The 17,417-nt window shown below is 49.1% G+C and overlaps 1 protein-coding gene across 3 annotated transcripts in view; it reads right to left on the reverse strand.

Moving 5' to 3' along the window:
* Positions 1-2,434: 2,434 nt before the first annotated feature.
* The window catches only part of PASD1 (PAS domain containing repressor 1), a 52,616-nt gene continuing 37,633 nt past the window's right edge, over positions 2,435-17,417 (reverse strand). For all 3 annotated transcript variants that reach the window (XM_058032555.1, XM_058032554.1, XM_058032556.1), the window contains 10 exons: positions 16,839-16,986; positions 14,678-14,759; positions 13,214-13,337; positions 12,292-12,392; positions 10,705-10,863; positions 10,013-10,213; positions 9,027-9,232; positions 8,370-8,462; positions 7,704-7,914; positions 2,435-6,489 (listed from right to left, as the gene is read on the reverse strand). In XM_058032555.1, the coding sequence (XP_057888538.1) occupies positions 6,319-6,489; positions 7,704-7,914; positions 8,370-8,462; positions 9,027-9,232; positions 10,013-10,213; positions 10,705-10,863; positions 12,292-12,392; positions 13,214-13,337; positions 14,678-14,759; positions 16,839-16,986 (1,496 nt within the window). In that variant the 3' untranslated portion in view covers positions 2,435-6,318. The remainder of the gene's footprint in view (positions 6,490-7,703; positions 7,915-8,369; positions 8,463-9,026; positions 9,233-10,012; positions 10,214-10,704; positions 10,864-12,291; positions 12,393-13,213; positions 13,338-14,677; positions 14,760-16,838; positions 16,987-17,417) is intronic.

Consider the following 17,417-nt stretch of genomic DNA (forward strand, 5'->3'; position numbering starts at 1 on the left):
GCCCCTACCAAAAGCTTTTGTAGGTTTATGAGAGATTTTGTTTATGTCAACAAGTAGTCAAGGCTGTAAGCTATTTGCTAATGAAAGTAAAGGAATATTTTCAAATTCCTTAAAACTCAAGGAATTTTTTGATTGAGAGCCAAGATGTGAAGATCTAAGTGCAGAAGAAGGTGAAGGAACTTGCAAAGTACAGCAACCTTCTGTTGTTACCTGGTTGTAAAAAGGTGCTCAGTCTGTACAATGCCCTTTTCTATTAGTGCCCACCCAAGAGACTGCAGAGCCTTTGCCAGCTGGGCAGTAGCTCTTGTCAGATGTCATATCCATGTATGAAGAGCATATATATCAAAAGAGATTTAAGGTGATGATGTAGGGGGGAACACTAACTTTAATTAACTGCATGGATTTTTTTTTTGTTAATTTTATTTATATTTTTTCCCAAAAGAGGTGGTGTCTTTAAATTGTTCCTGTAATACAGCTGCAGGCTGATCCAGGTAGAGTAGTCACAGTGACCAGGCATCCAGTGTCAGCAGGATGGAGGCTGGCAGCATTCAGGCAATGGCTCAGCTGGCAGGTTCTTCCTTTTGGAACCTCTGGATCATGGGCTGGTTGTTTGGGGAGAGGTGGCTGCAGCAAGTGCCAATGATTTCCAAGGAGTGTAACCCAGAGGTTTTATTTGCTGAGCTGCTTCCTCAGTGCACCATAAGCTGAGCTCTGCTTGTGACAGAGGAACTCTGGAGTTAGTGGCTAGCTTCTTTCCTTCCCTTTCCTATTCCAGCTCCTTCCATCCCTACTCCAGACAGGCTGACAAACAAAGAGGTGCAGGTTTAGCTGGGACTGGTGGAGCTAGAGCAACAGCAGCTCATTCCCTTCCTCCACTCCTGGAGAGTGATGCCTTGGCTTCACAGAGACAGAGATCCCTGTGCTGTGTTGCTTCTTGGCCAGGTGAAGTTGGTGATACAGAGATGGCCCCAGACTCCCATCACATCCCCTGAGGGTGCTGGGTGTGCACATGAACAGGAAGCAGCTTGGTTAAGTGAATTCTGTTCTGTCATTTCACTCACTTGTGTTACTTTTTTCTGTAAGTTTCCATGAAGTTTTCCACCTTTTATTTTCAGGTTCAGTCATAGGAAATAAATGAATGTGCATCATTCAGTACAAATAAGACAGCTGTAGATTGCTACAGCCACTGATGCTGTTTGTCCAGCTTGACAATTGCAGTGCCTGCTGTGGGGGACACTGCACAGTCCCTGCTTGTGGCTGGGCAGTTGTTGCTGTGTGCTAAGATGCCTTTTGTCAGAGCTAACCAGTAGCCTGGGGACACAGCCAGCAGAGCTGGGATGTTCCTGGTGTTGCCATGTGGAATGTGCTGCTCTGGAGCCTGGCTGCTCCCTGTGCTCTGGGTGACCAGTGACAGCCCTGACCCCCACAAGGAACTGCCTGCTTGGCCTCTGTGTGCCCAGCTCAGGGGAGGGAATAGCTCAAATAATAAAAATACCAGCTCTTTCCACCGTGGGGGACAACTGATGGTAACTAAACCGGTAGCATTTTCCAGGACGTGGAAGTGGCTGCTGCCATGTGATACAGAAAAATCACTTTCTGTTTCCATCCATTCCTAAAACAAGCCACTTGTTCATCACTCTAATGGCTAAATAATAATGTAATTTTAGAAGAGTTTGCTACCGTAGTGACTAAGAAATTGCTGTGTGTTGATTTTATCAGAATTTTCTCATCCAATTGTACCATACAGGGTTCTTGATTGTGATTGCTGTTGTTCTCTGGACTAAAGCAGAAGGAAATAACTCTGATTTGTTTCCAGAAAAACAGGCTATTTTGTCATTTTTGCTATAGCTTTGTCACTTTACCAAGACGGCAGCACATGTTTGTGTTGACAGATTGGCTTTTATACAATGTGTTGTATGCAGAGGTACTGTAAGACAAATGGGGTGTTAAATAAAATATTGTTTCCCTTCAGTAAAGAACCTCTGTGTTTGAGGCATTATTATTTCCTGTGATGGCCTGCTGTGGAAGTTCCTTCAAGAGTGTGGGTCATGTTAAAGCCACATTTAGTCAGTGCTTTGCAAAACAAGGAGCAAGCCAAAGCCCCTGCTGGGACAGCAGCCTCCCAGAGGAGGAGGAAAAATGGAGACCCACTGAGTTGGCTCCAGTGCTGGGCTGCTGAGTACTGGCACTTGCTTTTCCCATCCAAATTCAAACAAAGTGTGCAGACCCTGATGCCTTGTTCTTTCTAATTTATGTGTTGCTCCTATTGCCTCTGGCACTGGTCACAGCAATCCCAGTCCTTGTCCTGAGCCCCATCCCTGCAGCTGTCCATGCACATGGACACAATGGCTGCTGCTCTTGTCTCTCCTGGAGAGCAGGGATCAGATCCCTAACAGACCCACACCACCCAGGGAATAACAACATACATAGTGTGTAAGAGGTCCTACAAGTATTATTTTATTTCTTCTTAATTTTTTTTTAAATACGATGTACAATCTGTTTAAAGCTTGTCAAAATGCATGGGCTCCAATTCAATGGAGCTGTGCAGGGACATAGATTCAAAACAAGAATAAAATCTTTACTGTTCATCTTCATAAGACACTTACTTTTTCCCATTACAAAATACTTTTAAGAATAATAACATTTATAAATGTATTTATATTCAACATCATATAAAATAAACCAAGATTTATACTCAATTCTAGAGTTTTTCTTATTTTCTTTTTTTTTTTCCTTGCGTGGACTATATACAATATATACAGTAACTCCTCATTGTGTTTGTCAAATCAGCCTGATTATACCCACCAGGCTTTAGCTTATATGTACAAATATGCTAAAAGTGCAAGACTTTATTATTTAAAGCTGCCTGTGTTTTCAGAGGTCTGGAATTGTGTGGCCTATATATATTTATATATAGATATACATCTGCATACATATAAGTGTACATTAAAAACACGTATATCTATATATATTTATGGTATATAGGTATTTGTGTACTAGAAAACCTCAGAACATTTATGACTGATAGGTCAACACCGACACTGGAGGCCAACCCTGCTGCCATCAGTCACGTCCCTGCCCTCTGCTCATCACCAACAAGTCACACTTTTGTTTTCTTCTAGGAGGCTGGGGGGGCATGAACAAAACCTACCAGCAACCCTCAATTCCAAATGAGTCATAAAAGCACAGGTCATAGCTAACACCGAGGTAAACAAATACAAATCAACCTGAATAAAGACATCTTTTATCCATCTGTTTTTTTGAGAGTGACAATATAAGGCAAAACCCCCCTGGCCCTGACTCAGCCTTGCCCTTGGCTGGAGGCAGACTGAGCAAAGACCAAGCAAGCCCCAGAAAGGGTCGGTGGGATTTTGTCCTTTGGAACATGTTGAGAAAACAAGGCTCTGCTTTGAGGCAGTGCCTGGGACTGTGCAGCCCCCACCCACCAGCAGCGAGGCCAGTGGCTGGGGGGGCTTTGAGAATAAGGGGGCACGTGATAAAGTGCATTTTTAGGTCTCTGCTTTTAGCAAGGCTGGTCTAACATGTAAACATCCTCACCAAGCTCCTGTGCTCCTGGCTGGGAGCTGTGAGCAGGGGCTGTGGCCCAGCCCCGTGTCCCTGCAGCCCAGGGCTGCCATCAGCAGGGCTGTGCCCCATCTGGCACACCCACCACCCCCACTCCCCCAGAACCCCTTCCCAACCCTATTTATTTTTAGGACTCGCTGTCAATGCCACAGCAATGCCAGAAAACTGCTCTGCCTCAGCTTCCTCCCTACCAAGCCCTGTTAAAAAATACACCCCTCAAGGCCCTGACCCCATCCACCACCACCTCTGAGATGTCTGTGAGTGCCACCTGCCATGGCTGGGCTGTGTGGTGCTGGGACACTGCAGAGCAGCCATGGGGATGCTGGGGTGATGCAGGTTTAATGGGGAAGCCAGGGAAACCACAGCCTTTCCCTCCAGCCAGCCACAAACTGTGCAGTGCTGGAGCCCTAACACAGATATGGGTTTGCCTCCCCTCTAATGTTTTATGTGCCAAGGCTATGGTGGAAAAAAAATCCCACAAACAACTCCCAAAAATACAACCCCCTCCTACTGCATCCTCATGAGCAACCCAGCTACCTTACAATGGGAAAAGGAGACCCTAAATCTAAGAGTGCTTTAAAAACAAGTGTTTCCTACCCTGAAGGCTCTGTGCTGGCGCTTCGTGCAGAACAAACCTGCAGAGCAGGGAAGCCCCAGGTGATAATATTTCAGCCCCAGATTGCCCCCCAAAGGCAGGTGTTCCAAATCCCAGTACCAGCAGTGAGGTGGCCCTGGCCCATGGCTCTGCTGTAGCCACGATTTCCTGTCCTGGTTTGAAACGGAGGGGCTGGCTCAGTGTCCAAGCACCCAGAGGCTGCATGTGCTGTGTGGGCAGGGTCTGTGCTGAGCCCTGGTATTGGACACAGGCTGTTGGGCACCTCATTGCCTCCATCCTGTGGGCAGCCACATTCCCCAGCACGCTGCATGTGGGGAAAAATGTCTTTATGCTGCTCTGAACCCAGGATCCATCGTGTCTGGGAGCTGTGCATTCAGTGTCCCAGTCAAAGCCAACCATGCAGCTGCTTTTGCCCAAGGAAGGGGACCCATGAATAGCCAGGGGTTGGCACAGCTTTTTCACAAATCCACCTCTGCCCTGGCCAAACACCAAAGCACCCCAGGGCCCTGCACCAGTCCCTGAAAGCTCCTGGCTGACCCCAGCTCCAGCAGCCTGTCCTGCCACTGCCCCAGGCAATGTGGCACAGCAAAACCCCATCCCCTGCCCGGGAGGAGCTGCTGGAACAGCCCCTGGAGCCCTGCTGTGCCCTTTTCTAAAACACAGGGCTCCTGGCAGCTGCTTGTGCCAAAAGCTGCCCCACCAGGAACACCAGGAACTGCTGCAGTGCTGCAAGGGCCCAGAAACAGGCGTGCAGAAGGAAAAGAAGGAAACAAAAAAAAACCCCAAAACACCATATTTAAAAAAAAAAAAAAAAAAAAAAAAAAGGCAAACCCAAGCATTCTTCACTTGGGTTTCAACAGACATTAGGAACTAATAACTCCTCTCTAAACCTTGCTCTGTCTGCCAGCTAGAGCTTTACTGCTCTGGTCCTAATGGTCCTCTGCTCCCTGGTCCTAACTAACCACTGCCTTCACTGCCTTGCAAAGTTTATAGTAATGGCCAAACCCATCTACATTTGGGCTCTAACAATGCCCAAAGTTAGTACTCAGCTACTAACACTCCAAAAATGTACTTTCAAAGTTTTCCTTTGGAAAGACACAAACAGTAGGGACACTTGACTATACACCCACTGAGGAATAAACTGGCTTTTCAATTCATAAATATAAACTTACAGTTAAAAAGTGACAATTTACAAAAATACAATTTATTGCTGACCCTATGGGCTTGTAACATCGTGTGTTGTGATTATACATTTTGGGTTTGCCAAATTGAAATATGACCTAGCAAAACCACAAAGTTTGCTGTCATATGCTGTTCTATGCAAGTTTGTTTGTTTGTTTTTACGAATAGAAACATTTACAACTACATCACTTGAAACAACAACAAAAAAAAAGGAGTAAAGATTCTTTGTCTGTAACCTGAAAAATATTTGGCTACAGGGAGTAAAAACCATACAAATTTATCTTCACTTGTTAACCAAAAATAAAACATGACAAATATTGAACTAGCTGCGATGTGAGCTGGTATAACAACAGTAAGAAATTCAGGCAAAAGTGGTGTTACATAAATTAGCAGCATTATCCAAACTCCTGGAAAAAAATCTGCGGGACTGAGGTATAGAAAAAGGAAAAAGAATTCACAATGGACCTACTACAGCAAAACAAGTTATGTACATGGAAATCCAATGGTGTCCTGTGGACTGGTACAGTCTATGTGCTCCAAATGCCGAGCTTAAATTCACAGTGACTTTCAGCATTGAAGTCCTGAATGGAAAAAGGTTTTTTTCCATTGCAAACCGAGCTCCATGACGGCCTGATGCCGATACCTGCCCTCCCTGCAGCAACAGGCACCACTCCCAGTGGCACCATGGTGCTGGGCCAGGGCACACCCTGCTGCTGGAACAGCATCATGGAATACATCCCATGCATCTGGCTGCATGGCAATCCCCCAAAGCAGGCCCCTGCAGCCATGCACCCCTGTCAGAGACCATCCATCCCTGCAGGCACCCCTCCCCATGAGCCCGACCTCTCCGGCGCCGTGCTCTGACAGCTCTGTGCTCTCCCGTGCGCGCCGGGCGCGGCGGCTGCACTGTGTGCTCCTTGTCCCCACAAGCGACCTCAGGGCAGCTGCATCTCGGGCAGGTCAGGCAGGTTGCAGGGCTGGCCCTGTGTGTGGTGGCTCTGCTGCTGTGGGTGCAGGAAGTAGCTCAGGGGGTTCTGCTGCGGGGCGTGGGGCGGCTGGAAAATGCGCTGCGTCGGAGCCCCAGGCACCAGCTCGGGACCCTGCATCTGTTGGGAGACACAAACCTGAGCAGTGAGACCTGCCCCAGCACCCAGCTGTCCCTCTCTGCTGCAGGGCTGATGCTGAGACTCATGCCCCAGAGTGTGCACCAAGTCCTGAACCTGAGGGTGTGAGCTGTGCTCCTCAGGATGCTGCTGCTGTCAGCAAAACCAACAATGCCTGGAGAGCTCAGACCCATCTGTCCTAACAGGCCCCTTGGGGAGCCCAGCAGGAATGGAGACCTCCAGAAGCTACTTGGAGGTACAATCTGAAGGATGTGCAACTTTAATCTTTCACTGGAAAGATCTTCAGACAACCGAGGAAGAGGTCCTAGAGTAACCATGTACCCACCCATGGCTGGTACCTCAAAGACCTGGACCTGCTGTTTCACCCCTGTTAAAGGCACTGTGTCATCGAACTCTGGTTTACTGTGGCCCTGGAGCTGTTCATCTGTTCCAGCATCATCGTTCTGCTGTGCACACTGCTGGTCCTCAGGACAGCAATGCAGCCCATGAGGACTCACCCAAAGCAGGGACGGCTCCTGCCCACATTTCCTGATAACATTTCTCACTTTAAATCCAGTCCTGCTGTGTGGCTGCTTTCAGCTGAACCTCCTCCTCTTGCTTTCTTTTCTATCTTTGCCTGGAGGACTGTAACTTAACCTCTGCCATCCAGGCAAGGCTTGGAGAGTGTGTTACTGATGAATTATTAGTTCCAACAACCCCTTTCCTTGGTGGTGTCACTAGTTCAGCATGTACTGATGTAAACTGTGTGCTGAAAAACCAAAATCACCTAGTCCAGAGATGTGTGTTGTGAAATGCTCTTTTTTTTTTAAAAGAAAGCTGTGATGGCAGCTGATAAAAACCTTGCTCTGATAAGATGTAACAGCAGGAGGTGTGTTTCCAAAAGACCTTCTCTCCTATCATTTTTCATGACTACAGCAAGCTTCTCACCAGAGTTCCTCTGCATGAAAAGCTGTGTTTGAAAACCTGGGTATTTCTTCTGTGCACTATGTGATAACAGAGTTTGTTGGAAAATATGGCCTTGAGCAGGTGCAGAGTCAGCCTGGAAAGGCTGAGCACCTGGCTCTGTGGAGATACAATGGGAATAGAGGATGTGCAAAGGCCCTGACCAGGCTGGATGAGCCAGATAAGCCCCATTCCTTCCAAAACCCCCAACCCATCCCGACCCATCCCTCAGAAAGCTGCTCCTGCTCCAGTACCTGAAGGTAGAGGCGGTGCTGCTGAACCTGCTGCTGTGGCCACTGGTGCAGGTGCAGGGGTGTGCTGGGCTGGTGGGAGGCGAAGCTGGAGTGTGGGACAAGGAGGGACGGCGAGAAGATGGGCGGCGGGGCTGCAGGCCGGGCGGGGCTGCAGGTGGCTGGCGGCACCTGTGCTGCTGGGGGAGCCAGGCCCTGCTGCTCTGCAACAAACCTGCCACAGGGGGAAGCCAGGCATGAGAACACACAGCCAGACCCTCCCTCAGAACGGGCACTGGGGGGCCCAGCTGCTGCAGAACCTGCCTGGAGCAGGGCTGGCCAAACCTTGCAGCCCCTGATCCCTGATTCCCCTCTGCCCACAAAGCATGGACCGAAAATTAAGGTTTTCAAGGTTGTACATTTTCTCTATGTCTTGGTCAAGCATTTTATGCTTTGCAAAGACCAGAAAATAGTTCATTTTAATTAACTAATTAATTAATTAAAATACTTAATTTTTCATTTATCATAAAGGTCTTTGTAATTAAAAAATATTCTCATTTTTTCCTAACTGGCTAAACTTTTGTTTCACTTCAGACTGAGACTGTTTGTACAAGTTTTTTCATGTCTTTTTCAATGTCATAAAGTGTCCTGCTAAGACACTGCAGGAAAACAGGGGCCACAGAGACTCACTTTCCTTGCTGCCTGCTGGCACTGCTCTGCACGGGCTGGCAGCTGCTGTTGGCTGTGGGCATCATGGCTTGGATGGACTGATCCAACAGCATCCTGGGGTGGAAGGAAAACAGGATGGTCAGGGAAGGGAGAGGTCCAGGGTCCAAGGTCCTGTCAGTCTCTAGAAACAACTCCTTGAAAATCCTCCATGAAAGCAGGCTAGAAACCACTACCTCCATGAAACCACGACCCAGAAAACAAACTAATGAAATAGGATGCTCCTTATCACCTCACACTTCTCCTGTGAGTACTTGCTGAGAAGATTTGGATTGTTGAGACTGGAGAAGAGAAGGCTCCAGGGACATCTTACAGCACCTTCCAGTAAAGGGGCTAAAAAAGGCAGGAGAGGGACCTTTGGCTAGGGCATGGGGGACTGACTTTAAACTGACAGAGGCAGGGTTACAATAATTTATGGAAATATGGTGAGAAGAAGATTTAAAGCCCTGATGATACAGCAGGATGTGCACAGCATCCTGCCTGCCTGCACACTGGGTTCACCCCACAGAGGGAACATCCTCTCTCTGGCTGTGGCATCCCAAGCCCTGAGCCCAGCCACACCTGCCCTCCTTGCTGCTGCTCCTGTCACTGCCCCAGGATGGTCCAGCAGGGCTCTGGTACCTGAGGCTCCTGTCCTGGCTGTACTCAGCTGGTGTCTGCCTCTCAGTGCTGTCAGTGGGCACCTGTGCAGCCACGGCGATGGGGTGAGCCTGGGAGAACACCATGGGGCTGTTGTAGAAGGGCACTGGGATGCTGCCCTGCCCTGGCACACACGTTTGCTGGCCTTGGCTTCCTCTCATGGGGTGCTGCTGCTTCTGCTGCTGTACCTGGAATGAAGACAGAGGTACCCATGTAAGTTTTAAAGCTCCCTAATGGAAGGATAAAATAACCACTCACAGTGGGCAGGTGGGAAAAGGAGAAGGAACAACAGGATATTGTCCCTGAACTGCAGTAGGAACAGTGTATCTATTCAAGACCACCAACCCCTTAGCATTTATTGTCCCTGGCATCCCCAGACAGTCTTTTGAGAAATTAGAGTACAAGGGTAAGGGCACAAAAGGCTTGAGGAGGAAGAGAACAGCTTAAGAGGGGAAGTGCAAATCTGAAGTCTGCAAGGAAAGTATCTTGTGGGACCTTTAAAGCAGCAGTGTTGGCTTTTTTGTTTTTGAACAACTCAAGTCTTTCCCATCTTAATAGTGGATTTAGGTCTAGTGGTGACAAAATTGTTCTTTCAAAGCTGCCTTCCAAGACTCCTCAGGCAGAGCAAAAGTAATCTCTTAAAACGACACCTACTCCTGTGCTATGCCTCACTGGTCATGAATAACAAGCACGGTGTTGATGAGAGCCCAGACCTCCCATTCACATCCTCCCCGGGCACCAGGAGAGCTCCAGCACTCTCTGGGGTTTAAATGCTTTTTGGCTACCTGGTTTTTATTTTTATAGTTGAATGCCATTTGTGTCAGGAGACACTTGTTCACAAGCGTTCACAAGTGACTGCTGACACAAACTCCTCAGTACAGCCAGCACAGAGGGGATGCACCATGGCAGGGGCCACGGCAGACAAGCATTCAGGAGCCGGAGAAGCAGATGAGGAGGATGGGGCAGACCTGGGGGGCAGTGCCACAGGGGTCCCTGAGGAATGGCTGCGGCGACAGCAGCTGGGGGCTGCAGTGCTGCTTTGTCCCGGGCAGGGCTGGCTGCTGCGCCTTCTTGGCCGCGCTGTGCCGGGGCGTGCCCTGGGGCCGCCGGGGGCCCGGCTGCTGCACGGCGGCGTTGAGGATGACGGGGATCGGCTGCTGCATCAGCATCTGCGGGGAGAGAGGCACAGGAGCTGCTGGCTGTGCTGCCTGGCAGGAACGGCACTGCAGCAGCAGCACCGTCTCTAAATCCAGGGGCAAAATGAGTAACAGAAAATCAAATGTTAGCTTGTGTCAAGTATTTATTCAGAGCCAGGAATGTTCCAGCTCCATTGTGCCTGCTGTGTTTTGCAGGAGTGGCGGTGGGATCCAGCAGCACTAACCAGACATGGAACCACCAAGCTTTTTTGTGCATGGGAGACTTTGGATTAATTTGGGATTGCCTTTTTCTAAATCACAGAAATTACTGATTCAATACTCAGCCAGATATTGACATCACTCATCTCTCAGGAAACATCACTCCCACATCCAAATCCAAGTTACCAATTTGTCAAGAGTTCATTCCCAAAAGATTTTGCCACAGACAATTTTGTTACTGCTGTGTGTGCTCAAAGGAAAAGCAAATGTTTGGTGAGTTTGGGGGCACCAGGGGCAGCAGGTACCTGCAGGTTGGAGTCCTGCACGAGCTGGAGCTGCTCCTTGATGACATGGAGCTCCTCTTGCTGTGTTTTGATGTCAGCCTGCAGGATGCGAGTCCTCTCCTCCAGCTGCTCCTTCAGCTGGTGCATCATCCCCAGCTGGGTGGGGAAATGGTACACTGGCTGCAGAGAACAGAGAAAAGGGACCACATGGTAGGACCAGCTCTGCTACTCACATCCATTGCAATGCAGGATTCAGAAAAATGACTGCTTTTCAGCTTTAGCCATAAAAAATATGATGCCGACAAAAACTGGCAATTGCACATTTAACCAAAGTGCCACTGTAGTTCCAGAGCAGCAGCACATCTGGCTTACAGTGCCTCCTGCAGGGGTTGGTCTCTATAATTTCTGCATAGATGAAGAGTCTATACATGGGACTCTCCTGTCCCCTCAGGATAACATCCTGCTGGTTTGGGCTCAGCTGTGTTTTGGGGCAGACACTGCACCCAGACCCTTGCCACACCTCCTGGCTGGGCTTTCAGTTGAGCTGATAATGATATTTGGCAGATGTCAGGCCCGAGATGGGCTGCAATCCCACCTGGGGATCCATCCTTCACACCTACAGTGGCCATTTTCAGTCTGTTTTATAGTTTGGACATTTACTGCACTGATATCAAAGACCTGTAAGGACAGACCTTTGTCATTATGGTTTATGACTAATTTTTCTTGGAGATTTTGTTTTCTTTTCTTTTTTTGGCCCAACTCAAACCTTCCATGGCATCCCCTCTTCAGCATTGTATCAGCCTGTAGGTAGCTGGTAGAGATTTAGGGAGAAGCCTTCAGCAGCCCACAACACTTTTTACAAGTGTAAACCTTCTCCTATGCTATTTCCTTGGGTGTCCCATCTGCTCTCTCTGAAATAAGTGGTTGCCATAAGGTTGTTGCAGGCAAATCTCAGCAACAGAAAGGGCAGAGAAACCTCGTCCCCACTCTGGGATGAGCCAGCAAGGACGTGGGGGCAGTGAACCAAAGGCACCTGGGCTGCCCTGCTGACAGGACACAGCAGTGCTCTGAACAAAGCCAAAGCACATCACAGGGTGCTGGGAGGGCACTGCCAGCTGAGCTACGGGGGGCTGAGAGAGGTGCTGAGGAGTGGCTATGGCCTGGAAATGAAAACTGTGCCTTACTGTAGGCCCATAGCACCTCTAGTGCAGAGCTGGTGCTTTAACAGCTCATACCAGGGATGAGCAAGTGCAGGGAACTGGACAACTGAGGTTGGAGATCTGAGGATAAGTCTGAAGGGAGAATTTAGGTTCCTGCATGCCCCTGATAATTTCAAGTCCTTGGTGTCAGCACCCATTTTGGATAAAGGCCACCTCACGTGTACAAACCCCAAGAGAGGAGTGTTGGTGGTGTGAAAAGGGATTTAGCCTGGAGGAGCAAACCGAATGCTGAAAGAAGGCAGCAGAGGAGCCTCTGGTGTCTCTCCACGGCTCTGCCAGCCAGTGGCACTCCCCAGGAACACCCAGAGTGAGGGACGCAGCCTCTCTGAGGGTGGGATCCGTGCCGGCTGTGCCCATTCCCTGCAGCCCCAGCGGGCTCAGCACTGACCTGGGCGCCGCCGGGCGCTGCCAGCCGCAGCGCGGCCTTGTCCCCCGGAGCCCCGGGCCGCGTGGGCGTGCTGGTGTCCGTGCGCCGCATGGACGATGTGGCTGCGGGAGAGACGCTCACTGAGACACGGCACGGCCTGCCTGGGCACCCGGCTGAGCCCGAGATCCACCTGTGCAGATGGGCACTGGCCCAAACAGCGCCCGAGTGGGTCCTCAACCTGCCCCTCTCTGGTCCCTCTGGCTCCCCACCTCACTTGCTGGGTTCCCTCCTGATTCCCCCTATTCTCTGCCCCTCTCTGGTCCCTCTGGCTCCTCTCTTGATGCTAACCCCCTATTCAGCCTGCCCTCCACGGCGTATCCAGATGAGATCCCCCTCCCCACAGCAAGAAAAGTCCCCTGAGTTTCCTCCCCCACACAGAGCACTGCAGTAATCTTGCAGCCTCGCCCAGGGCAAGGAGGGCACTGATGGGAGCTGGGATGAAGCTGCCAGCAAGGCAGGCATCCTTCTGTGCTCCTTCTGCAGGGATTTCAGAGGAGAGACCCCATAATAAAATGATACTATCCCGACATAAAATTTTTGTCAGTGAGCTTGGTTCAATCAAGCCAGCGAGTCCCCTCTTGTCCCCAGAAGCACAGCAAAAGCCGTGACCCTCGGCTGGTGACAAGCCCGGGGAAATGGCTCTCACACAGGGGGGGGGTAAGGGGGAGGAGGCGGCAGGGCAGGTGGCTGTGGCTCTGTTGATGCTCTGTGACTTGGGACACTCGGCTCTGTTGCTGCTCTGTGACCTGCCATGACTCGCTATGTCACTCCCAGCGCTGAGCATCCCCTTCCCACCGTCACCTGGTCACTCCCAGCCCAACCCGAATATTTGGGAGGCTGCTCCTCCCTCCACGCCCCCCAGCGGGGCTGCCCCGGCACGTACAGGTGGAGTCGGACAGGGTGGTGTGCGAGGAGCGCCGGGAGCTGTGCGAGGACAGCGACACTCCCTCCCGGCTGGCGTCCTGGCTGCTGCCGCACTGCCCCACCTCCAGGTAGCTGCTGTGGCTCTGCGGGAGCGAAGCACAACGGTGAGACCCTCAGCAGCAGGGAATGGCCCTGGCAGGGACCTCTGCCTCCTGGAGCCCTTGTCTGCAGACAAACCCAGCACCTGGGTACACACATCAGCAAACCCCGCTCCCCTGCCCCGCTGCGCTCACCCCAAAGCCCGCGGGCACCCACCCGATGGCAGCCAGCAGCACTGGAGGATTGCTGCACGCTGTCATTGCTGCCCATGGCCCGAACTCTGCTGTGCCAGCTCTTTCAACCCTGCCCACAGAGCCCTGGGCAACGGGAAATTGCTTTTGTCAGCCTCTTTCTCCCCGATCTCTTCAGGGATGTCACAGCTGGCTGGCTGCGGTGCACTGGGGGTGCTGGCAGGGGGAATGAACAATGCTGGCAGGAGGTGCTACCTGGGGAATGGTTTTGTCCATGGAAGAGATGGAGAGAGATAACTGGAAAGGGACAGGGAACAGCTAGAGCCCCAGGGGGACCTACAGCAAATGTCTCCTGAGGGGGACAGGCACTGGGCAGTGCTGAGAGCTGCAATCCCACTCACTGCTCCCTTGGCAGCAGAAGGGAACAGCCTGAGCTCCCATAAAGTAATGTCTGAGGCTGATGGAATGAACAGCTGCACAACAGCCCACTTGAAATTACTTTGCTGGTCTTATTTGTAAACTACCAAGAGGAGAAACTTAAAAGTAGTTAAAATGACCCTGACTCAAGCCATGGAAATTATTGCTCATGGAAGTTATAGGTCACAATCACTCGATGTGATCCAGCAACTGAACTGAAATCTAGGTAAGTGTTTTCCCTTGCCTTCCCATCTTCATCTGAGTATCAGTGATGAGCTGGCACAAGCAATACAGGTACCCTGTGGTACTGCCCTACCCTGGGACCCTCTGTGCCTTGCTAAGGGTGACAGGTACAGCAATCTGGCCTCCAGCTCCAGCTCTACTTCTCTGCTTCTGAGCTGAGGTTTGTGTCCTGGTCTCAGAAAGATTACAGGGACCAGAACAGAGAATGCAACTGCTGAATTCACAGCTATTGTAGAATCAGAGAATGCTTGGTGTTACAGACCATCTAGTTCCAATCCTCCTGCCGTGGGCAGGGACATCTTCCACTAGATCAGGCAGTTCAAAGCTCATCCAGCCTGTCCTAAACCAACATGGACAATTTGGAGCCAGGCACCAGAAAGCTTCTTAGGGCCTGCCTGAATCATGACCCAGTTCAAGGCTTGGAATGAGATGGGAGCAAAGAAAATGGAGAGGAACAGATATTTCCCTCAGACTGGTAGGCTATGACTCAGTTTGGTTTGAACATCTGCTCACTCAGCTGTGAAGGAACGTACCTTTAGAGAAGAGGATGCCAGTTCAATTGATGACTCTTCAAGGCCAAGATCTCGTCTTCTCTCAGCCCGAACCTCTGCGTAACTAAAAGAAAACCGAAAATAAAAAACCAAAGAAACCAAAAAACAACCCCCCCCAAAAAACAACAAAAAATTATTTTACAGCTTCTGCTCAGGTATCCTACCCCAACAAGTGTACATTCATTTTCTAACCTGATGATGATGAACAAGCATGCTTTTTTTTTGTATGGTAGTTCAGTGATCGCTTTGACAGTGCCTTGGGCAGGTTCCTCCTTCTCAGGGTGCACAGAACTGTGCATGCATCAGAGTCAACATCCTGCACTCCAGTGGAAGCTCCAAATACAAACAGGCAGCTACACAAGTGCAATGTGAATTGCAGGAACCCCTACAAGGTGCCTCTGGAACTGTATATTTTCTTTCCTTACTTTTTTCCCTCTGAAATAATGAAATATTTACAGTAACAAATGCCCCATGATTCACCACGGGGATAAATTGGAGAGGATGTTTCAAAGACTCTCTGAGTGCTCATGCATCGTGGGCACTGAGAGGTGCCAGACTTTAGGGTGATGAAATATTAATGAGCTGCAACCTTTGTGGGAGGCAAGAGAAGCTGCTGAACCGACCTCACTTATATCATTGTGGTAATGAATTTTCCTGAAAGAACATTTTAACTTGTGTGCTTCAGTAACATATTTTAAGCCTTAACTATCTGAGACAGAATTGAACTTCAAAACCTATTTAGGACTACATCATTAGGTTTAAGAGGCACTGGAAGCAGAAAGAAGAAACAAGTTCATGCACAATAAATTCAGCCCTTAAAGTGAAGCTGAATTCCCTGAAGGATGGCAGAAGTAAGACAATTGAGAAGTAATCTCTCTGTGTAATATTTGCTTATGTTAGCACTTCCTATGTAGTTTATACCACAGATCACAGAATCAGAATCAAAAGAATTTGGGTTGAAAGGGACCTTAAAAATTATCTGGTTCCAAGCCCTCAGCTGTGGGCAGAGCACCTTCCACTAGCCCAGGCTGTTCAGGGCCCAGCCAACCTGGCCTTGAATGCTTCCAGGGATGGGGCAGCCACAGCTTCTCTGGGCTTCCAGTGCCTCGCCATTCCCACAGGGAAGGATTTCTGCCTAAGATCTAATCTAAACCTATCCCTGACAGTTCAAAGCCATTCCCCCTTGTTCTACAACTCCATCACTCCTTCTCCAGCTCTCTTGGAGCTCACTTAGGCACTGGAAGAGGCTCTAAGGTCTCTCTGGAGCCCTTTCCTCTCCAGGCTGAACAACCCCAGCTCTCTCTTCCTGTCCTAACAGGAGAGGTGCTCCAGCCCTCTGAGCATCTTCATGGCCTCCTCTGGCTCACTGCAACACACCCATATTTTTCACATTTACTGGTGTTTGCTCTCCCAGACGTTTGACAGGAAAAGAGGGGGACTAGAAAAAAAGTTGATTCTTGACACTACAAAAACACAGCGAGCAATAAGTTTATTCAAGTTAATAGAGCAAACCAGTGTGCCACTACTTTTTGAAGCCCTTCAGAAAATACATTCTTACTCTTCACATAGTCTTTTTTGAGATGGTGGTGGTAATCCAGCAGATTCCCCTCCAGAAGGTGCATTCACAGAGCATCCTACACATGCACTGCCTTCCAGCACGGGCTGGAGCTCAGCACCAGCAGCTTCCCACTAGGGGGGGATCCAGGGCTGGATTTGGGTGAGGAATAAGGCCAGCAAGCCACCAGCTAACTTCAAGTCATAAATATTTAAAGCTCTGATCAAAAGGTTTTGCAGGAGTTATATGATCTCATTCATGCCCAGAAAGATATGTCTGATTCCCAACAGCTTTAATTCTTTCTATGGCTATGTCATCACTAGGGACAAAAGGGGAATGTAACACACTGATAAATTTGGCCAAAGCTGGCTTCCAGGCTTTTGACTCATTTGGGAAAAGAAAAAAAAAAAGGAAAAAAATAGTAAATAGAACACAATTTCCTTGTCAGAATAGTTTCATGGAATTACACATCATTTTAAGTGTCAGAAGCATGAACACACTAAGCATGTTGGTTAACATGAAACAGAGCTAGAAAAAGCAGTGACTGAACACTAAGACACAACACTCTGTGAGGAGTTTGGTGCTTACCTAACTACCAGATGAGTGCAAACAATGAACTCAGGCTTGGAGTTCCACTGGTGGTAGGTGATGTAGTAGTGAGTCTGCAGCCATATCCACTGCTGCCCTTTGGTCAGGAACCTATAGTAACAGGATTTGCCTTTTCCAAACTGCATCACTGTGGAACAGAAAGAGAAAACAATTTATAGCAAAAGAGGATTTTATGGTGCAAATGTCCCACACCCCTCTCCCAGACTGGGGCAGTGCTAAAATGGTTCTTGAGCTTTATAAGCAAGACAGATGATACATAACCATGTACTCAGCTCTTGTCTGGAGTCATTCCTGCTGACTTTCAAGAGTGCCCTTTGCTATTTTGAGATTTCTCTTTTAACTGGTATAACTATATAACTAGCTATATTTATATAACTTATGGGTTCCCTGAAATAAGCATAAATAAACAAATTATTTGCCTTTCATAAGTACATAAGAATGCATTTCAAAGACTGAAGATGTGAAGTAAGAATACTAATAATGACACAAAACAATAAGATTGTGGAGTTTTAACTGAGAGTTTTCTTCTAAGACCTGGCTTACTCCAACCTGGTATGT

This window comes from Melospiza georgiana, chromosome 12 (assembly GCF_028018845.1).
Source record: "Melospiza georgiana isolate bMelGeo1 chromosome 12, bMelGeo1.pri, whole genome shotgun sequence".
In the NCBI taxonomy this organism is placed as follows: Eukaryota; Metazoa; Chordata; class Aves; order Passeriformes; family Passerellidae; genus Melospiza; species Melospiza georgiana.